Below are 22,741 nucleotides of genomic sequence, written 5' to 3'. Positions count from 1 at the left end.
CCGAAAAAGCTAAGAATATGTTTAGTTTAAATAGGTACTTTAGTTTAAATGGGTATTCATCTTCAATTGTGACCCCCCCCCCCCTCAAGTAAGTGGTGGCAATTCCACGTGACTATTACACTGCCAATGCACACCATATTATGACCACTGTTGGCTACCCAAAAAAAGCGGCACTCATTGTTTTCAGCCCCATAAACCTGCATTTGAACTCTTCAATAGCAATAATAATTTTAATTTGTCAGGCGCATTTCACCCGTAGATCGCAATGCACCCAAAACCGGTCTGACCACGAATGGCTTGAAAGACTCAGTGCCACCCATCCGGGTGTCTTGCTCTCGATGCGGTAGTAAATGTCACTCATGTTTGGCCCTACTGCGCACTTTATAACAAGACTGTGGCATAAATAGTTCAATGTTAATGTTATCGAGGGACTACTGGGAGTTATTAGCTTGGTGGTGGCCTGGGACTGCTTTTGTTGTTGTTTTCTGCTGCTTTCATCCAAGCTTGTAAATATAAATGTGTCATTGAACCCGCCACCACCCGACACAGCCAATTAGTACGGTTTGTCACGTAAACAAAACGTGCCAATTCGTTACTACTTCAGCACACCGGTGCGTTGAAAAGTAAACCCACAACATTTACAAACCTGTTAATAGCTGTGTTGGGTATTGGCAGGGTTTAACGACAGATTTATATTTACACAAGCTAACCCAAAAAAACCTCTCATGGATAATATTGGTCGTGAAAGCCTACGTGATAAACTATAATACGTATATTTATAATTTATTTCAATTTAGTGACTTGCTTACCATTTCGATTTAAAGCTTTCGTGACTGCAATGATTCATCTTCTTTGGTTCTTTCGGTAAAGTCACGTAGAATGAGAATAAAATAATAAATTGATAAAATAAAATAACACAATAATATTCTCACGAAGTATCGGCCACAACACAAGCGGCCTTCATCAGGTGAAGGGACGAGACTGTCTGGTAGGACTTCACCTGATGAAGGCCGCTTGTGTTGTGGCTGAAACGTCGTGAGAATATTATTGTGTTATTTTATTTTATCAATTTATTATTTTATTCTCATTCTACGTGACTTTACCGAAAGAACCAAAGAAGTTGCTTACCATTGTTTCTCTTTTGCACTCCTTTTGTCTTTTGTAGTGTTTGCTGTCATTACTCGCTGGCCCGGCCCATACAGGACATCTAGAGAAAAAGAGCGTCATATTTCATCAGATTCCTCCAGTTTTAAATTAATATTCCGATTCTGTGTGTGTGCTGTGTACCCACAGTACAGAGCAAACGCATACGGGGTGCATCCCTACTACATGTCGGTGGAGGATGGGGCCAATGCGCACAGCGTTCTGCTATTCAACAGCAATGCTATGGGTGAGAACCGTGTGTTGTCATTGTCGTCATCGTAAAAGTGTTTCGCTAGCCTTCGACACTTGTATGTGTGCTGAACTTCTTTCGCACCGTACGCAGCCAACCACGCGAATCGGACCTGCGGGGGAAGGACAACAAACTAAATGCAAAAAGCAGCTCTAAAGAAATGAATGTCAATCGAGATTATTTAAAAGGCAGAGCTCTCAATGGGTTCCTAATATCGGAAAGAAAGAGCATACAAGACGGCCGCAGAGGCGCATCTGAACGCGCCGCGCAATGCACTTCAAATGGCCTCAAAGTGCACCTAGCGTGGCAATGAAGCCCATCGACGCAATTCACGTGGCCTCAAAGTGAACCGAACCTGGCGGTGGCATGGCGACGTGACCACACCCCCGCCGCTGCCGGCCATTCGGCAGCGAACGGCGGCTGTTGTTGTTGATGCCATTGCCTGTCTCTGCGCACTGCACTCCTTCGAACCTGGTGACAGGAGGTCGATTCCTGGCCATGGCTAACGTCAGTGACAATTATCTGGGCCAGTCCTGGGCCTTTCCAAAGTACACTCAGCCTTAAACGAGGACCTTGCATGGCGTGTAAACGTCAGCAACGGAGAGACAAAGCAGCCTGCCATGGCATCTACCACACCACCCCTTCATACGCAGCGCTGGCCTTCATAATGTATTTGCTAAACACACTTGCCTCAACAGTCTATCAATGCTATACGGAGGAACTTTGCATTTGTATATGTGTGTGGTCATGGGCACCGTGAGTTGCGTTTGTGACGCACAGCCTTAATGTCACTCCTTGCTGTGCGAGCAGACATTGTTCTGCAGCCCAACCCAGCGGTGACTTACCGCACCACGGGGGGCATCCTTGACTTCTACTTCACACTCGGACCCAGCCCAGAGGAGGTCACGCAGCAGTACACTGCAGTAAGTACTCGTATATTTCATACTTGATATACACCCTGCAGTGCACTGCCATAAGTACTGGTATACGTCATACTGATATTCACCCTGCAGTACACTAGAATAAGTACTGTTGTGTTCACACTGATATACACCCTGCAGTACACGAGTGTAAGTCCTGGCATATTCATATTGATATACGCAGAGTAATACACTCATGTGAGCCTGAGAAAAGCATGTATGTATGTTGAACTTCTTTCGCACCGTACATAGCCAACCGTGCTGATCGGAGGTGCGGGGAAAAGTAAAGGACAACAAACTAAACACAAAAAAACACTTTTTTTTTAAGAAATTAGTTTTGAATCTAGATTTTGAAGTCCAGTAGCTTCCTAATATTGGAAAAAAAAGAGCGTTCCAGACAGTCGTAGAAGCGCTTCTGAAAATGTGCGATGCGGTGACCGTCTTTGTTCGATGGTTAGCCAATGGCCGCTGGCTAACCATCGAACAAAAGCCACTGGCTTAACCATTGAACAGTGGCAGCTAAACTCTGCTGCCCCATCCACCGCACAGCCCAGACCTGGAACCTCACGTTCCCATCAGTTTCGAAGGGCAGCCTACATGGGCGGTATTTTTTTACATGATACTACTGCACACATTGGTGCAAGTGTAGAGAAAAGGACAGAGGCTCGGTTGGCAAATTGCCAACGTGTTTTCGCCAAACTATTGAATGCCTTACTACAGCTTGGTATCATAATGACGGGCAGCACTTCCCCCCCCCCCAGTTGCCAGAAAATTGCTCCCTGGACAGAAGCTCCCTTCACTCTGCTGTCTGGATATGGAATTGCCTCCCCGAACACATTGTCGACTAAATCACCGATTCTGGTCTCCAGGCCTCCAAGTGCCGAGCAGCACATGGGACATTTCCTAACTTCGCCACACGCCTTGTAAGGGACTGAGTCTTTGAGCTGCGGTCAACCCAATGAGTATGCCGTTTAGACGTGCTCATGTCTGATATGGCTGTTGTTTACAATTGCACCGAATAACACAAAAAGCCCGGGTTTTTCTTTTTTGCGTGGACCAATTCACACATCCTCCAAACTCCTCCTAGTCCCATTCTACGTATGTATGTATGTTGAACTTCTTTTGCACCATACATATCCAACCGCGATAATCCTGTCCACTTAATCTACACCCCACTGCCTCTCCGTTCAGTCCCCCAAAGGCCCCTACAAGCATGGTCATCCACAGCTCTGCCTTGAGAGCATCTGTGCCCGCCCCCCTCTCTGATCGATCCCCCAGTGCCCCTCCCCTCGTTCCCAAAAGCCCCGCCTATAACGGTGGAATAGACACCAGATTCCCAATAACTTTATTTCGTCGATATCGAAAGTAAAGGGAAATGTCATGGTGTATTGGTGAGCACACAGGACTTGTGATTCAGAGATCACTGGTTCAATGCAATATTCTGATGCAGCGGTTTTACAAAAATGCAAGTTTCTGCACTATCCCCCCACCTCTTTCCAGCCAATTGTACGAATGGGTTGAACTCACTTGAGTTGATCGGCAGGTGCCGTATACTGGGATAAATTGTGGGTATTCCCACCTCTTCAAGCACCTCTGGCCTGTACGGAAGGGCAGACCAAATTACCCTCTAATGCTCCCTCTAGCGGAGGCCCTTCTGCCAACACTGTCGAGGGCAAACAGATTCAAGGCTACGTTTTTTTACCTTTTATAGAAAATACTTTTGGGGCATTATTTTCTACACTGCCACCGTTCACCATCATCATTAGCGATAACCGTTAGCGGTGTTCTTATCGCTTCGTTTCGTGCCTCTTCTGCAGCTCATCGGACGTCCGGCCATGCCTCCTTACTGGTCTCTGGGCTTCCAGCTGTGCCGCTACGGCTACGCCAACGACACGGAAATCCTGAACCTCTACAATGACATGAAGGCAGCAGGCGTCCCCTATGTGAGTGACAGACGTCGCCTACGCAATTTGCACACGGGATCTGCTGCTCTGGCATATATTATCCACGTAAACCTACACGTCATCTTTACACTGGAAAACATTTGCCTGTGTTAAGTGTATCCCGGGAGTCTTATTATAATTATTAGTGGGGAGCGGTAGTGCAACGGTTAGCACGCTGCGCTGCGAACTCGGCGACCAGACTTCTATTCCCGCTCATGGCCAACACCAGTGACGATTTTCTGAATTGGTCCTGGACCTCCTCTAGGTCGACTCAGCGTCAAATGAGTAACTGGTGTGATGTGTAAACATTAACACTGTGCCAGCCTTCATAGGTGATCGCTAACAGCACTTTCCCCAACAGTCTGTTAAGGCTTTACGGGGGTATTTGTTTTTGGGAGTCTTATTATCATGAACATCTTTTATCTTTGGGAAATTGTCAATATTATTAAGTAGGAAAAGTGAGTGAGACATGAGGTGACAGGATGGCCCCACCTATTGCTTCGATGTTCAACGCAGAATGCATATAGGCAACTCTTGATCGTCTTTGTAATAGTACGTTCATAGCGTGAGGTACAAATGCCCTTGTGTCGGCAACATAAATCAGAATGGTGGTAATGCATTAAGTTGCATTATCCTCAGTCCAGGTCTACTGCAATGTAGGTTAATGCCAACTGAAGAGTTGAGTCCACGCGGTGGTCTCCTGACAACGCCTCTCGGCCCCCTTCCTTCGCACAGGACACTCAGTACGGTGACATCGACTACATGGTGAGGCAGTTGGACTTCACCTTAAACAAGGAAAAGTTTGGAAACTTCCCCAACCTGATCAGACACATGCACGACGAGGGCATGCGAATCATCATCATCCTGGTGAGCACGGGGGGGGGTAATGTAACCATGATCAAATGGAGTTTAACACGTAGGCTTTCGCCACCAATATTATGCATAGTACAGGCTTCTTTATTGGGTTAGATCGCGTGAATGTAAATGTGTCGTTAACCCGCCGCTATCCGACACAACCAATTGGTAAAGGTTGTCACATGAACACAAGGTGCCAATTTCACTATTACTTCAGCACACCGGTGTATTCGAGAGTAAACCCACAACATTTACAATTTGACTACGACATTGATGATTACAACCAGCTTCATCAGGTGATTTAGCAGCTGGTGCTCCTGTTTGCCATTTAAACATGCAATGCGTCATTAATCAAGGTGCCTTTTTTTAAGATGCACTAAAAAATGTTGATGGTGAAACGTCACGATTGTTATTGTACTTTCCAGGATCCAGCAATCGCTGCGAATGAGACTGAGCCATATCCTGCATACACTCGAGGTGTGGAAAATGACGTTTATATGAAACGTCCAGATGGACAAATCATGTTTGGAAAGGTAATCCTAAAATCCATTATGTTTTACCGCGTAGTTTCTTGGAGTTGTGCTCTATGTATGTATAACTTATTTCGCACCGTACATAGCCAACTGTGATAATCGGGGGAAGGACAACAAACTAAACCCAACATTAAGTGCATCACGGAGGTGTAAAGGCGTGGTGTCATTATTATTATTTGGGATGTTCACAAATCTGACCTTTTCACATGTGCCTAATCTCACGTACATTCAGTCAACCAACCCCCCCTCCCCATGTTTAAAGCAGTTTGCTTTCATTTTTTGTCCACTAACCTATATTTGCAAAGTGTAAATATCTTTGTCTATTGATGACCTTTTTACATATTGATCAAAACCTATGTCTGCACGGAGTCACGTAATTATCCTGAAGTGTTTTTCGGATGAACCAAAAGCTATAGATAAAAATGTGCAATGCTTACAACACAGTAGACTGCCAAAATATGTGTTTGATGTATATACAGTATGAACGCCAATGTGCAATTAAACAACAATTCTCAAATGAACACGGAGCGTGTGTCTGAATGGATTGTTGTGTGAAGGTGTGGCCTGATTATCCTCACGTTGAAGTGAATGATACTCAAGACTGGGACTATCAAGTTGAGGTGCGTTACACACGAGCATTGGGGCCCTGATTCCTATTCACGGCTTCCCTTCGTCTATTGATTTGGCTGAGTGGTGCAGTGGTTAAAGCGCAATGACTTGCAATATCCACAACTCGAATTAGCGCATTTGGATAATTACGGTGTGAAATAAATTCATCATACAGGGACTTCTCTACTTACGAACGAGTTAGGTTCCAGAAATCTGTTCATTAGTCTATTTGTACGTAATTCCAACTTTGCTCCTGCCGATTCCAAACACGTTTTACGGCATGTACACTAAACACAGGGAATGGCTTTAAAAGTTGTATAAACTCATGTAGATGTAGATGCCACTGCTTCTTCTTGTTCTGCAGATATAGATTCCACTGGTTCTTCAAATTCTGTAGATGTAGATGCCACCACCGTAATCTATTGCATGGCAGTTGAACTTATGACTCTTGGTCCCAACAGACAACTGAACATACGGACAGGTTTGATCATATCTCTGAAACTTCGTAAGGCGAATGTTGGTAAGTAGAGGAGTCCCTGTACATACATCCAAAGCAGGGAGCTTTGGGGTCAACAAAATGAGTACAACCTTGTGCAAAGCCAAAGGTGCTTGTTCTACGGATAGACTCACCCCTGTCATAGGAATAATTAATTTCTACAACTGGCTCAGGACAATAAACATGAGATTGGTGCCTTCTTTTACGTTTGTAAATTTTTGGTTCGTGATTTGCTTAACCTTTCCTATACTTTGCACTCCGACCGTGTTTTTGTATTGTTTGTTGTTGTAACGTTCTGAACCACCCCCTTACTGGACATCTGTGATCTTATTCCCCCAGTGTAAATAAATATTCAGAAAAAAAATATTTAAAGGAAGTAAAAAAAAAACACGTTCTGATTCTGGTGACATCAAAAGCATTGGCCGCTTTGACCTCGTGACCTTGACTTGGATTTTTGTACCCCTACCTCCCCCCTACCCCCCCCCTCCCCTCCCCGCATTGCGCCACGCAGCACTACCGGGCGTACGCTGCCATGCCCGACTTCTTCCGCGAGCGCACCGCTCGGTGGTGGCAGCGCGAGATCGAGGAGTTCTACCGGAATCCAACAACGCCAACCGACAGCATGGAGTTCGACGGATTGTGGATCGTGCGTTCCCATTATTGAAGCACGTTTTTCGCTCGGGGCGCTGGCGAAGGGCACCGGGCTGCGTTATTCTTGCGTTTTTTTTTTTACTGCGCCCCCCCCCCCCCTCCCCCACCACATAAGATGGCGGTTTAAACTCCAGCGGTCACCCCGGTCAATAGCGCGGGTGTAAGAACCAAAAATATGCTTCGTAGAGGGTGTCAAAGATTCTGTGATGTTATATATGACATCATGGTCTAAATTTGTCATATTTGATTAGTTATTGCCAAATTTAATAATTCAGAAAAAAAACACATTGCATTTACAGGCCAGTGCTGTATTCACATTGTGCCACATACAGGGACAGCTGCCATCAATGAGTCGCATTGGCAAAAAACAACTTAAGCCAGAATTTTGCATGAGATGTTAAGACATTTGAGTTGCTGAGGCATTGAGCACCCTCTACACACATCCTTATGCCACAACACTGGAAGAGGGGCAACTTACATGAAAAAGCATTGCCATGTGCGGTGTATTATTAGAATATCCCCGGAACACTTGGACGAACTTTTCAGAACTGCTAACCTCAAAAGGAGAATGATCCTGGAAAACAAAAACCAGGACAGATGGCAACCCTCCACTCCACCTGACACTCATCATTCTCCCTCCGGCCCACAGGACATGAACGAACCGGCGAGCTTTGTCCACGGGTCTACATCGGGATGTGAAGATAAGGATTTGAACGAGCCTCCGTACATGCCCCGTGCGTTTGAGTTACCACCCCACCTCCTGCCTGCATCACACACACGCACCTCGGTGGCGAGATGTTAACTGCCTCGCCTGGTATGAAGAAGGTCGTGGGTTTGATCCTGCGCCTGACGCCCGCTGTATATTTGGAGTTTGCGTGTTTTCCCCGTGGTCACGTGGATTTTGTCTTCAGGTTTCTCCGGTTTTTCCCTCCGCCTTTAGAAACATGAATTTAGAGCATTTGGCTGCATTTGATTTCCACGTGATGATAATCCACTTTGTTGAGCTTTCATTTGTGGCCAGGTCGCTTCTGAAAAATCAGCTAAAATGCTCAGTGGCCTTTACCTGGTAAAATAAAGTTATTTTTTACTTTATCGTGATTTGTTTACCTTTCCTCAACGTTGTACTTGGATTCTTTATTGTTTTAACATTCTGACAGGCCCCTACTGGACATCTGTGAAAGAACGAGTTATATAGCTCAGTGGGCTTTACCTGGTAAAAATAAAATAGTTTAATAGTTTAGTTTATCAAGAACGATGCCAAGGGTGCAACCCTATTACCAGCGATGCCTATTATTCGCGAGACCTGTGCTGTTGGCGAACTTCACTTACCCACGGCCCTATTCATCTAATAATCCACTGTTACCCACGACTTTACCTAAAGGTCAACACGGAACGGCATCCAATGACCCATAATTGTTTTTGCGGATAACAGGAGTAGATTAACCCCACGGCTAATACGATAACCCCACATGATCCACGATATTCCTCCCCCGTATCACAACAGATATTTGTAATTTTTTTAAATATAATATCAAAGGAGTAACGCCAGTAGAGCACTCTCATCGAGCACCTGACCCAGATTTTTAAGTATTTTTCCTCACTTGATAACTGTCATACATCAAGCCCCCTGGACTCGCAGCATAGGTATACAACTACAAGGTAGGAACCACAGTATTTGTTTTTTTGTCTGCCTTATGTTTTCTGGTCGAGTCAACAAGTGACCACACACAGCCATATGTGTGGAGAATTGTACGTGTGTATGTATATTAAACTTATTTCGCACCGTACAAAGCCAACCGTGCTAATCGGAGGTGCGGGAAAAGACAACGAACTAAAGACTAAAAGCAGTTCTTAAGAAATTAGTTTTCAATCTAGATTAAAAAGTGCATAGCTCCAGTGGCTTCCTAATATCAGAAAGCGCGTTCCAGACGGCCGCAGAAGCGCATCTGAAAGCGCGCGATGCGGCGACCATCTTTGTTTGATGGTACAGCAATAATCAAACATACATTTCAGAAGATATTGCACAGAAAGTCAGTACAAGCAGACGAGACATCGCACGTAAGACGAGGAGAGAATCTTGATTTTTATTTGCATGCGGAAATGTGAAAGTGGAGCGGGGATTTTTACGTGATCGTTAGTATTGGTCCGCATTGCCGTCATCGAATTCAGAATCAGAATATGTATTTACCCTGGAGGAATCTGAAGAGCTATGAAGCGCTTTATAGCACACTGTGCAACGGGACCTCCCTGCAGCCGCCATTGTCAACCCCTGTGCGCAGATCTAACCCAACAGGACGTCTTCTGGGGCCTCCAGCACAAGACCATGTGCATGGAGGCACTGCACGAGCTTCCCGACGGGTCGAAGGTCCAGCACTACAACGTGCACAGCCTCTACGGCTGGTCTCAGACCAAGCCCACGCTGGAGTGAGTCCCCCTACACAGCAGCTGGCCCAGTAGCCCTGTGGTCCAATGCATTGCACGTGCCATGTTGAACTTCTCTTCGCAGCGTACGTAGCCAACCGTGCCAATCGGAGTGTGCGGTGGGTATGGTAGTCGAGGCGAGCGACTGAAAAGGAGGGAATGTGCCCAGGAGGACGTCCACCTGGGTAGATGGAGCGACGTGGATCCGCAGTCGATGAATGTTCGTATGTATGTTGAACTTCTTTTGCAGCGTACATTGCCAACCGTGCTAATCGGAGATGCGGGCGAAGAAAAGCAAATTGAACACCAAAAGCATTTCCAAAGAAATGAGTTTACAATATCAATTTAAAAGTGGATAGCTCCCAGTGGCTTCCTGGTATCGGAAAGAAGAGCGTTACAGACATCCACAGAAGTTCATTTGAAAGCGCGATATGGTGACTATCTTTGTTCAATGGTTAGCCAGAAGCTGCTGCTGCGAGGGTGACGAGAGTTCGCGTGTTGATGGTTTATGCTCCTTGATGAGATCACCAAGGTATTGGGGTTCATTTGTGGCAATCACTCTGTATGTAATGAGTGCGACCTTATAATGTATTCGTTGGGCAACCAGAAGCCAATGCAGCTCAGCAAGCACTGAACGGACATGGTCGGATCTCGCGGGACCCGTCAACGACACGATAATTTTCTACACACACCACAGGTTGCTAACGTTTTTTTGCCAGACGTACCACCCGATCGCCTGTGTACATTCCTTTTCCTCGCGTCTTTCCAGCGCCCTGCACAATGTGACGGGCAAGCGTGGCATCGTGGTGACCAGGTCCACCTTCCCTGGCAGCGGACAGTGGTCTGGGCACTGGCTGGGTGACAACTCTGCTCGCTGGGACAACCTTGACAAGTCCATCATCGGTGAGTGCCGTCGTAAAAAATAAAAACTGTAACTTATACGACTGCACAGTTTTTTTTGCCCACGGTTGTGCTCAGTATTCCCTCGTTATCCGCGAACTTGCTATCCCCGATATTTCACTATCCGTGAATCGCATCTGGAAGTCTACACGACTGCGTCGAGAGAAAGTGATGAGATAAAGAGATGAGAGAATGTGGTGAGTGAGAATGTGATGCAATGCATAGATTAGATAAAGTAATGAGATAATGTGATGAGAGATAAAGTGATGTCATAAAGCGATGAGATAAACTGATGACATAAAATAATGATGTAAAGTGGTGAGAGGGAATGTGATGAGATGAAGACATAAGATATATATAGAGAGAAATATCTTATCGAGGCTTTAGAAGCATCCGCAGATGTTGTGCGTACGATATTTGTAGGCCGATATCATCACCTCCGGAACGTATCCCTCGCAAATAACGAGGGCATTCTGTGTAACCCTTCTATGTGTGTTCGGGTTTCAACGCTTGTTGTCCGATACAATGTCCGACATCCTCCACGTGCTGGCAGCTACTTCAGGAACTAAATTCAACCTGAAAGCACAATGCAGAGCTGTACAGTGTCGTTAAAGTCGAGTATGGTGGCGCACAACTGTGATCTCATGCTCTGGAGGCAAGGGTTGGTGGTGGGTTACGCAGTTCGGAGAAACTCCCAAATTCACTGGGCATTTTTGAGGTGGCCAGAATATGGTTATGCAGCAAGTACAATGACAAACCAGTGTGTGCCGACCTTCAGGTGTTATTTACACCCAAGTAGTAGTTTATTTAGTCGGGACTCTAATTTCTTCCCAGTTGCATGAAGATCCAACCCAGGGCCCTTCAGTAAACAAGTCTTGATAATCTGTGAGGCTTTCCTGGACAAATAACGTATGTGTCGTCGTTATTGTGAGCCTGTAACTTCCCAGGAGGGTAAATGCCTCCCCCATTTAATTCCGTTCCTTCCTTTCCTGTGTCACAAGTGGCCTGTGAACTCCTAGATTTAAATGTAACCGATTTACTTACCTGTTAAGTTTTTAGCCAAGCCTGGTTAACATGCCACTGATGTGTTCCGTATGCTGTTGTTAACGCCTGTCTAATTTTGTGTTTAAGGCATGATGGAGTTCAGCTTGTTTGGCATCACTTACGTAAGTTGGCATTCGTGCTGCGTGGCAATCCTTTTTAAAAAATAACGGTCGACTCAGCTATTTTAACGCGAGCATTTGTTTCGCGTGCACTTTAAAATTCGTGATAAGTAATTGCTCCCTGTCATGGGAATGTAGACTGTCCACCACTGGCTACCAACAGCGATGAGGTTCCGCCCCTCAGTGCGCTTTCGGTTAAGTTCGGTCATTAAATGTCCTGGCATCTCACTCGGAGCACAATGTCATCATCTCCAGTGAGCATGGTTGGCTACGCACGGTGCGAAAGAAGTTCAACATTGCGTGTCATCTCAACAGTTTTAACGCCTCGCTGCACTGTAGCCAAGGGAGACCCCCTCCCCCCCCCAGTGGCAGCTATCCCTACACGGCACAAGATGAATGCAGCACCAGGTTGCTAATGGGAATTAGTTTGCCAGTGGGGGGTGATGGTGTGATCTGTGTTGTGCGGGTGTGTGGTGCAGGTTTGACGTGCGTCATGTCTTTTTATTTTGTCTTGTGATGTGCTGTGTGAGACACTGTCTAAACTTTGTGCTCAGACGGGCGCTGACATCTGTGGCTTCTTTGGGGACTCCAACTACGATCTGTGTGCTCGCTGGATGCAATTGGGAGCCTTCTACCCATACTCCCGCAACCACAATGGCAAGGGGAACATCGTGAGTGCAGGCACCACACATGCACGGTGAATCACAGCAGTCCAAACCACGGCGACTTTGTTGTTTTTTTTTTATAAAACTGTGTTGGCTGGAGTATAATTGTTGACATGGTACCATAGCAGTTTTTTCCTCTGGCAAAGCCCTCTTTAATGGCAATATACTATTGATCTTATGCAAAACACAAATTAGGCCGAAATTGGAACTAAAACGACTCTTACATTTTTACAATATTTTTTTATTTTACCAGGTAAGGCCCGCTGAGCTATTTAGCTCTTTTTCAGAAGCGACCCTGCCACAAATAATCGCACAACGAAGTGGCCTATTGTGTAGAAAGTTATAGCGGCCAAATACTCTATCTGGGTTGGAGCACCCAGTTCTTAGTTCAGTATACTTGTTAGAATTCAACGAAAAAGTGGTCAGATTGTACATTGAACTTCGTTCGCATTGTACATAGCCAACCGTGCTAATCAGTGGTTTGGGGGAAGGACAACAAACTCCACACAAAAGCAGTTCTAAAGAACATTTTTTTTTTAATTAGATGTAAAGGTGCATAGCTCCGGTTGCTTCCTAATATCGGAGGGAAGAGCGTTCCAGAACCCCGCAGAAGCGCATCTAAAAGAGTGCGTTGAAGTGACTGTCTTTGTTCGATGGTTAGCCAAAAGCTGCTGCTATGAGGATGGCTGGAGTTTGCGTGATGGTTTATTGATTAAATATCCTGTACACACTGATTGTGGAGGATTTGGTCCTAGCGAATGTAGTCTTCTGGGTGTTCCTGGGTATTTCACCTTCCTCGGATGACAGGCAAAGAAGGTCGGAATTCCCACACATTCTGATCCATATGCCATACAAAGTACGCATCTATGTCAGAAGTAATCCTTCGGTGGACATTCTCACATTGGAAAGCATTTCGGAATTCCACGCGCGTGCACGATTATTACTTATTTTTGTTCCTTCCTTGTTTTAAATTCTTCTTCAGCGGCAAGACCCCGTGGCCTGGGACACAGCGTTTGCCGAAATGTCCAAGAGAGTGCTGGAGATCCGTTACTCGCTGCTTCCATACCTCTACACCCTCATGCACGAGGCCCACGCCCACGGCTCCACTGTCGTGCGTCCCCTCCTTCACGAGTGAGATTCACGTTGATGCACTCACAGCAACAACAACAACAAGAATAATAATAATAATGACAATTGAGTGCATTTCATATTCGCTCCATGTTTATAGCTGAAGGCTATGATGGAGGCACTTTTTTCACGTACACGAGTCTGCAGTAGTGTCACGGTAGAGAGGGGGCGATGTTGGGAGACATTTGCGGATAATTTTCTCATTTGGAATATTCATGCCACGACACCAGCACGCAAGATTGCCCACTCTTTTCGAATGCCATCTCGGGATACTTAACGTCCACCGTGAGGCAGACGGCACCTGCATTACTGTTACTATACCTGCGGTAATAACCAGAGCCGCCTGCTACATTTGAACTGCGAACCTCTCGCAACAAGTGGCAAACACGCTACTGCTGGTCCATGCCAGGGGATTATTAGTATTAATATCATCAGCGTTAACATTAATTATTTTGCAAATTAGCTAACACCTCGGTTCAAACTCATCACTGCCTTCTTTTGTACGGCTGCTGATGTAGATGCAGAGCCAACAAACTACAATTTCACGTTCAGGTGGTGAAGCCCAGATAACTGCGTCAGGAGCAGCGAAGTAGTGTATCGCTATTGTGAAAATCATTATCTCTTATAAACCACTAAAGCTCATACCGTAGTGAATCATTTTTTTAAGTGACTGTATCGACGTGGGCGCTGTCTAACGCAGCATACGGCTCAGCTGCCACTGATGACATCACGAACTCGAAGCTTTCCGTTGTGCTTTCATTTATGATGTGCAGGTTTCTCAGTGACAATGAAACCTGGGCAATTTCCAAGCAGTTCCTTTGGGGTCCAGCACTTCTCATAACTCCTGTGCTGGAGGAGGTTTGTATTGTCACCAAATCAATCACGTCCACACTTTGAACACAAACACAACCCTCCAAGGGAAACGTTTCAGTTAACATTTTTTTCAGAGATAGTAGTTTAGGATTTTCAGAACAATTTTTGGGGGTATTTTCAAATTTATATATTGGAAATGTTTATACAATTGTCATTGTTTGTGTGTTTTAAATATGATTCATTCTATTTTCTAATTTTGACGTAAAATTCCAACAGTAAACCATCGTTTTAATGCACACATTTTCACGTTTTTTTTAATAATACAAACAAAAGTGATCGTCAAAATGACGAAATGCGATGGAATGTTTGGCAGCAAAAAGCACAGATACGACACCGTGGAAGAAATGCCACTGCCTATGGTGTTACATTTTAGGATCGTCACAAATTTACATTATTTTTTCACTTAGGGTCACAATGTTGTGCCTTCGACAATTTTTTTGATTTTTCAGATTAATCTAAAAGTCAGAAACTCGGCCTCACAAACTACATTATTCCACAACCCTGCAATGTTAATTGTAAATTATCATAAATATATTTGTTATTGTCTCACGTAAGCATCTGATACAAAAAGGCACAATTTTTTTTTTTGTTATGTACGTCCAGGTGTTATTATAAAATTCCTCTTTTTTTTCTTTGTAATTCCAATCATACCTCTGGCTCAACGTATAGTGGTTCTCAACCTAGGGGGTGCACTCACCCCCTGGGGGTGCACTCACCCCCTGGGGGTGCACTCACCCCCTGGGGGTGCACTCACCCCCTGGGGGTGCGAGATTCCCTTCCTAGGGGGTGGCGAGACATGGCCAGATTTTTTTCAAAAGTAAATCATCGAGAACACAAATTTAGCACGAGCACGTGAGTACAACTACTGTATCTCATGAAACCCTGTGCATTTATAAACATTATGATTTTTTTTATCGATTGAGAACCAAAGAGGTGCAGACTGCAGTAAAGGTTGAGGACCACTGGTCTAAAGCAACGAGGCCCGATGACCAGGCTCATCGCTGACGGTCTGGCCCAGGTGCAGAGTTGTAGCGCCGTGCCAAAGAATTGGGGAGAAAAAAACATCCAATTTCTGCAGTTTGTTTGCCATCGTGTCCATCTACGACGATATTTCACTTCAGCGTGTCCCGCAGTGAGCGGTGCACCGCCCTGTGTCGCGGTGACTTCGGGTGATCACGCCACAAAATCCTGGTCCACACTTTGAGGCACGCCTGTTATGTGTCACACCGCCAGTCACATCAACGTATTTTATTATTTTGAGCCCGAATTAAATAAGCATTCACTTCAAACGTACACATTCTTTGGGTCTTTCGGTAAAGTCACGAAGATAGGTTCAAAGAAAATAACCAAAAATTACGACGTTTCGGTCGCAACACAAGCGGTCGTCAAGATTTAAAACGTGCAATTAATGTGGTAGTTTATGGTACAGTTCTTGGGGACCATACTTGTTCATCATGGGTGGACTACTCATTGCTGCCATATGCCACCTTTGGTGAAAATAAAATTTTCAAATGATATTTGGTGTGAATGGGCAGCCTTATCTCTGCAAAGAGTCCACGTTTGGTGACCCACAGAGACTTTCCACTGTTCAGGAACAATACCCTTTCCCGTTGATGCAAAGTAGCACGGCTGCGTTTACCCTGCATGTGCTGCTGTGCTCTGGTTTCACAGGAGAAGGTGACTGTGAGAGGCTACGTGCCCGACGCTCGTTGGTACGACTATCAAACGGTGAGCCACGCATCATGCTTCGTTCATCCATTCTGAACTGAGCATGATCTCTTGCATGTGTTCCTCCGCCTTAACTGAGACCACTCAACTTTAGAACTCTCTCCTATGATCTTTTTAATGATAATGATGATGCCCATTATTGTGTTTGCAACGAGGCGAGAGTTGGCTAAGTGGCACCTGTGGTCAGAGCACTTGACTTGCAACAAAAATGGTTCAAATCTGAGTTGAGGTCCACTTAGTCCATCATTCCTCCAGGGCTTAATAAAAGTTTCAGAAATAGAGATGGAATATCCTATGGGCAGTCCTGGTCCCCTCCATAGAAATATGGAATCTCCACCACTGACTTATAATCACCATGGTAATGAGCACTGCCCTGCACTCATTCAATCGTGGAGAGGCTGATGAATTGAACTTCATAAGAAAGATTGGCACTGCTTGTCCTATACGTACTTGTCCAATGTGAGCTACAATGTGGTGTTTTGGGAAGACCCACGAAGCAACATCGCCCCCTGCTGGCAGACTACAACCATTTGCAACGTAATGTGTCTGCATACTTTGTTGCAGTGTGTAAAAAATATGCCACTCGAGGGTTCCTCTTGGACAGAATCCCGAAAGCAGTGAAATAGTTGAGAGGTGATGTAAGGCGCTTTGAGATGAACCCGAATAAGGCAAATCCTTATCCTGTCCCCTCGATCTCATTGCATATGAAGGGTGCCCAACTGACCGAGCGTAAGGAGTACAAAGAGATGAATGCTCCCTGGGACACGATTAACCTGCACGTGCGGGGAGGCTATATCCTTCCAACGCAACAGCCGGCCAACACAACCAAGTACAGGTGCGTTGATCGCATCGTGCGCACGTGTGGACAGACACGTACTTTCACACGTAAGCAAGCACAAAGGTATCCTGATAGGCCTTACACACTCCTGGAGGGAGTAATGTTGACGAACACCTAGTAAGGCTGGCACCGGCACAAGGGTGGCACCACGCTCAGCCGAATGTCTCCTCGTGGATGATGTTGACACCTACTTATTTTAAAAAAGAATTACCAGGTAAGGCCCCACTGAGTTGTATAGATCTTTTTCAGAATTTTAGCTCAACGAAGTGGCTTATCATCATATGGACATTTATAGCAGCCAAATACTCTAAACGCGCGTTGATTCTAAATGTGGACGGGAAAAACGGAAGACCCGGAGATTAATTCAAGCGGCCACGGGGAGAACATGCAAACTCCAAAATATACAGCAGACGTCAAGGTCGGGATCGAACCCACGACCTCCTGCATACCAGGCGAGGGAGTTAACATCTCACCACTAATTGCACACACTGTATTTAGTGCTGAATTGACCTAGGGGAGACCCAGTACAGGTTCAGATCCCAGCTGCCATTGATCTTCCCCTGAAATTAAAATGCAGATCACTAGAATTAAAATACAGATCACTAGGATTAAAATGCAGTGTACTAAATACTGAATTTCTGCTCCTCTGCAAAGACATATAGTAGATCCCCTAATATAGCTCACGTACAATGTCGTGAGCAAGTGCTGTTAGAGAGCACCTATTAAGGCCAACATGGCGCATGAGGTGCTGGTGCCGCCAACACCATGCCTGGCCACCTTTGTTTCTCCCAGTACAGGTGATATTTAAGGCTGAGTCAGCCTAGGGAAGTCCCAAACCCGATGTGGATGTCATTCACCACTAATGTAAGCGGCATACTCAGGGCACCTAATTCATAGTGCTCACCCCGATACCACCACCTCCGACACGGATAAATAAATATGCAGATTCTGACAACTGCGAAAAAGCGTTTCATAGCTCAATGGATTCCTCCGGGATGAATAAAGATGCTGCTTGATTCCGTGTTGGGTGTTCTTAGCTCTTTCGGTAAAGTCACGTTGAAGGGAAACAATAAAATAATAAAATATATATAAAACAATAAAAATTCTCACGACGTTTCGACCATAACACAAACGGTCGTCATCAGGTTTGTGTTCTGGTCGAAACGTCGTGAGAATTTTTTTTATTGTTTTATATATATTTTATATATATTTTATTGTTTCCCTTCAACGTGACTTTACCGAAAGAGCTAAGAATATGAATTACTGCGGTCACGAAAGCTTTAAATCAAAATTTTATCCGTGTTGGGTGTTCATTTCTTTGCCGCGATGTGGATTGCAGTCGCCAGAAGCCCATGTCACTGCTTGTGGCACCGGATTCTTCGGGGGCTGCCACGGGATCTCTCTTCTGGGACGATGGTGACGGCATTGGTAAGCTGCTTTTTTTGTTCAAGAGTTGGCAAGTTATGGGTCGTATGTATGTCGAACTTCTTTCGCACCGTACGTAGGAAGCCACTTGCATAGCGCAAGTGGCTTCCTGATATCGGAGGAGCGTTCCAGACGGCCGCAGAAGCGCGTCTGAGAGCGTGCGATGCGGTGACCCTCTTTGCTCGATGGTTCGCCAAAACAAAAAAGCTGCTGCGAGGATGACGGGAGTTTGCGTGGTGGTTTATGCTCCTTTGTGAGATCAGCAATGTATTGTGGTTCATTCGTGGCAAGCACTTCGTGTGTAATGAGCACGACCTTCTAATATATTTCTTCAGCAACCAGAAGCCAATGCAGCTTAGCGAGCACCGGACGGACATGGTCGGACCTTGCAGTACCCATCATGACACGTGCCAAAGAATGTTGTACACGCTGCAGCTTACTCATGTTTTTGTCAGACGTCCCATAGAGTAGTGAATGTTAGGGTGTGTTATGGTCGTGGGGTTTCTTTTATGCGCGCAAAAACAGCGGTAATAAATTGGTTACCATTTTCCCACGCACATAGATATGCCCGGCAGTAAACATAAGTTTACCTTTTTAACTAAAAAATTAAGGGAGCCGCCCATGGTACATTGGTCAGCGCACAGGATTTTCAACCCAAAGGTCACCGGTTCGATTCCATGTCCCGATGCAGCAACTTAAAAAATATGCTGTGGTGAAGGCAGGAAGCACAGAGAGGAGCATATAAGTAAAATAATATATAACAATGGGGTTTGCTGCCCTCTGCTGCTACTCATAATTACAAAGGCAAGGGTCTGCGTCAATCCATAAAATATAACGTTTTGGCCCATATCAGCATGTCAGAATCATATGTATTTATACTGGAGGAATCCGATGAGCTATGAAGCTCTTTTCCGAACGTTGCAACAAGAAACAATACTAAAAAAACACAACGGGAGTGCAAAGTATAGGAAAGGTAAACAAATAACTTTAAAAATCCATATATAAATAAAACTATGGGTCTTGTGGAACAATGTTTTCCAGCAGCAAATTGTTAAAGCAGACAACCTCTGAGCCAACACACTTTATGAGTGTCGTCAGCAGCGTGGCCTACTTAACAAATGCCGCTGGCTTGCTGATGTTGTAGGTAAGAGCTCTCCACCAAAGAACACAGTGCAGCAACTTTGTACAAAATGTACGATACAAACATTGATCTGTTTTGCCCCGTGAATTGTTGACTTAAAGCTTTTTGTGACTGCCGGAATTCATATTCTTTGGGTATTTCGGTAAAGTCACGTAGATAGGGGGGTTAGCCTTTAGAAGCAAATCCCCTTCACCTGGTGACGACCGCTTGTGTTGCGATCGTAACGTCGTAGTTTTTGGTTATTTTCTTGGAACCCATCTACGTGACTTTTCCGAAAGACCAAAATAATATGTTATTCTGTATTGTAATTCAAATACAAACGCGGGTGTTCAAGATGTATAAAGCAATATTATATATTAAGTACCATCATTCTGAGGGAGGATAGCAGCATTGCAGTATCGTACAATAATTTTTTCTGTTTTTTTTTGCAACAGACACATTTGAAACACAGAAATACTTTTTGACCACGTTCCAAGTCACTAAGGTGAGTGGGCTCTGTGGTATAATTATGATATGCCATAACCTTAAAGAACTCATATTTTTCTCTGAATGCAGCAAATAACTTTGTTTCCCATCTGCCTCGTGAAAACGACAGACGACAATGAGCAATTCTGCAGACGAGATACAATAAGGAAGAAAAATCATGCACACACACGGATTCTGCAATGCTTACCAACTCGTGTTTCTCCTTGGACACATTGAAATGTTCTCAATGAATGCCTACTGCCTGCTGTGGCATGGATCAGAGCCGTGGACATTGCTGAAGACAATGTAAAGTGTCCAAATAATCGAAAGTGTGTTCAAAGAAGCACAGAGAGACTCGTCCTTTGTATTTGCATCGAGAGACAATGGGTTAGAGATCTTAATCAGCTTAATGGCATCATTCAGACTGTTTTGAAAAGTAATGAACGTGGGCATAGGCAGGACAGTTCACGGGAAGGAAAATGAATGACATTAACACTCATATTTTTGGTTCTTTCGGTAAAGTCACGTAGAAGGGAAACAACAAAATAATATAAAATATAAAACAACCTTTTTAAAAAAAATTATTGCTGCGGTTTTCACACCTGATGATGATTGCTTGTGTTGCAGTCGAAACGTCGTGAGAATTTTATTGTTTTATATTTGTATTATTTTGTTGTTTCCCTTCTACGTGACTTTACCGAAAGAACCAATAATATGAATCCCTGCAGTCCCGAAAGCTTTAAATAAAAATTAACACTCTTACTTTAACCACAGAACGGCTTAAGCATCGAGTGATGAATAATGCTGGGGGAAGTTCAATGGGTGGTCACGTGTGTCTGGCAGGCCATTGATTGGCTTCGTGGGAGTGATGACTGCATTCCGAGAAACAGCTCTGACGTGAAAATTATGATCTCACAACGACTTTGCCATTTAGCTCGATTTTCGGCATGTATGATCCTTCTACAATCATAGCCTGCCAGATTTACAAAAGTAAAGATAAAAGGAGAATTTCCTGTTCTCTGGATGATAGATCGCCACCTTAACCTAAGAGTTATACCCCCAGGAAACTAATTTATGTAGCTCACTTTAAAATATCAATTTGTATTGTACCAGATGAGGCCCAATTAACTATATAGTTATTTTACAGAAGCGACGTGGCCACAAATTATAGCTCAACGAAGTGGAAATTTATAGCAGCCAAGTACTATAAGCGCACGTCGATTTTGAATGTGGAGGGAAAAACTGGAGGACCCTGAGAAAAATCCACGCAACTGTGGCGAGAACACGCAAACTCCAAATATAAAACAGGCGTCAGGGTCGGGATCGAGCCCGTGACCTCATGTGTACCAGGCAACGTAGTTAACATCTCCCAACCGCAGTGCCCCACTTTGCCAAGAGGACCAGCCGGTGGTGATGCGACTGGGTCAATGCAGAAGATGCACCTGCCATTAACGGCGTCTCTCACACAGGCCCAACGTTGTCATTTTTTGTTTTACATTGGAGAACATTTCCAAAATCAGAGATTACTTCTTGCCAGAGCATAAAGTTAACCATTTGCACATGAGCCACATGGGGACAAGACCAGAGATCTAAGACCTCCTGGCAATGCTCCAGGATCGGTCTGAAATTTTCAGAAATGCCCGTGGGAAATCAACATCTGTATCTGCTGTCTTTGTCTCCATTTCTCTGTCAACCTCACATTTTCTTTATCTGTCTGTTATTTTTTATTTTACATTATTTCCTCATCTCCCTTCTCACCTTATCTCTTTCTGTGATGATCTACTTACGTGTCTCTTGCACTTATGTCTCTCTACCATGCTCCATGTGTCTCTGTTGCCTTGTCTTTGTGTTGTCTTTATAGATATTTTTCGTATCTGTATCTTACAATGTGTGTGTGTCTGTATCTCTGTTTGTGTCTGTCCATCTCACTTTGTCTCGCTGTCTGTTTCTCTCTCCCCGTGCTTCGATCTTCACCTGATAGTCTTATTTTTCCCATGCATCTATCCGTCTCCCTGTCTCTCCATGTCTGTCAGACTGTCGAAAAACTCACTCCAGATCTACCCCCTAATTATTTTCCCACCACCCGTGCCTCTTAATTGTCACACACACGATTTGCTTTTCTTTGGCTATCACAATGCTTCACAATGTTGCTGACCATGTATTGTACTTGATGTGGTGCTTGCGGTGTGTGACCAGAATGGCACTGTGAGCACCCTGCGTAACAGGCTTGCACACGACGGCGCAGAAAGCGATGCAGCTGGGCTCGTGCTGGAGTCAGTGAAAGTCCTGGGTATCGCGACGGCCACAATCACATCTGCTAAGCTGGATATTGATAGCAGCGGCACATTCCAAAATGTAACCATCAGTCAAGTCTCAGGAACACAAGTAAGTCTTGTGTATTCACACACATTTTCATGTTCCCAGACACGAATGATCACGCTTCCGTCTATACCGCAGTCCAAAGGTGAGGTCGTATATGTGACGTTGTATCGTGGCCATTATTTATGCTATAAGGGGAGTGTTAATGACAAAATTGGGTACTTTTGTTATTATTTGTGCTTGTACACTGCTAGCAATGCAATCTCATATTTGTT

General features: G+C 44.8%; 1 protein-coding gene across 9 annotated transcripts in view; it reads left to right on the top strand.

Moving 5' to 3' along the window:
• Window positions 1–22,741, top strand: part of LOC116954442 (sucrase-isomaltase, intestinal-like) — a 382,301-nt gene that overhangs the window by 358,114 nt on the left and 1,446 nt on the right. For all 9 annotated transcript variants that reach the window (XM_032974950.2, XM_032974949.2, XM_032974952.2 and 6 more), the window contains 19 exons: window positions 1,294–1,390; window positions 2,204–2,316; window positions 4,131–4,256; window positions 4,992–5,123; window positions 5,537–5,644; window positions 6,202–6,264; window positions 7,261–7,395; window positions 8,050–8,134; window positions 9,680–9,824; window positions 10,591–10,724; window positions 11,853–11,887; window positions 12,439–12,555; window positions 13,532–13,680; window positions 14,451–14,535; window positions 16,222–16,278; window positions 16,989–17,113; window positions 18,456–18,544; window positions 20,117–20,166; window positions 22,344–22,532. In XM_032974950.2, the coding sequence (XP_032830841.2) occupies window positions 1,294–1,390; window positions 2,204–2,316; window positions 4,131–4,256; window positions 4,992–5,123; window positions 5,537–5,644; window positions 6,202–6,264; window positions 7,261–7,395; window positions 8,050–8,134; window positions 9,680–9,824; window positions 10,591–10,724; window positions 11,853–11,887; window positions 12,439–12,555; window positions 13,532–13,680; window positions 14,451–14,535; window positions 16,222–16,278; window positions 16,989–17,113; window positions 18,456–18,544; window positions 20,117–20,166; window positions 22,344–22,532 (2,034 nt within the window). The remainder of the gene's footprint in view (window positions 1–1,293; window positions 1,391–2,203; window positions 2,317–4,130; window positions 4,257–4,991; window positions 5,124–5,536; window positions 5,645–6,201; window positions 6,265–7,260; window positions 7,396–8,049; window positions 8,135–9,679; window positions 9,825–10,590; window positions 10,725–11,852; window positions 11,888–12,438; window positions 12,556–13,531; window positions 13,681–14,450; window positions 14,536–16,221; window positions 16,279–16,988; window positions 17,114–18,455; window positions 18,545–20,116; window positions 20,167–22,343; window positions 22,533–22,741) is intronic.

The sequence above is a fragment of the Petromyzon marinus genome, chromosome 55 (assembly GCF_048934315.1).
Source record: "Petromyzon marinus isolate PM22_M1 ecotype Great Lakes invasive population chromosome 55, UKy_Petmar_22M1.pri1.0, whole genome shotgun sequence".
NCBI classification, from domain to species: Eukaryota; Metazoa; Chordata; class Hyperoartia; order Petromyzontiformes; family Petromyzontidae; genus Petromyzon; species Petromyzon marinus.
This window is presented reverse-complemented; position numbering and strand designations above follow the sequence as displayed.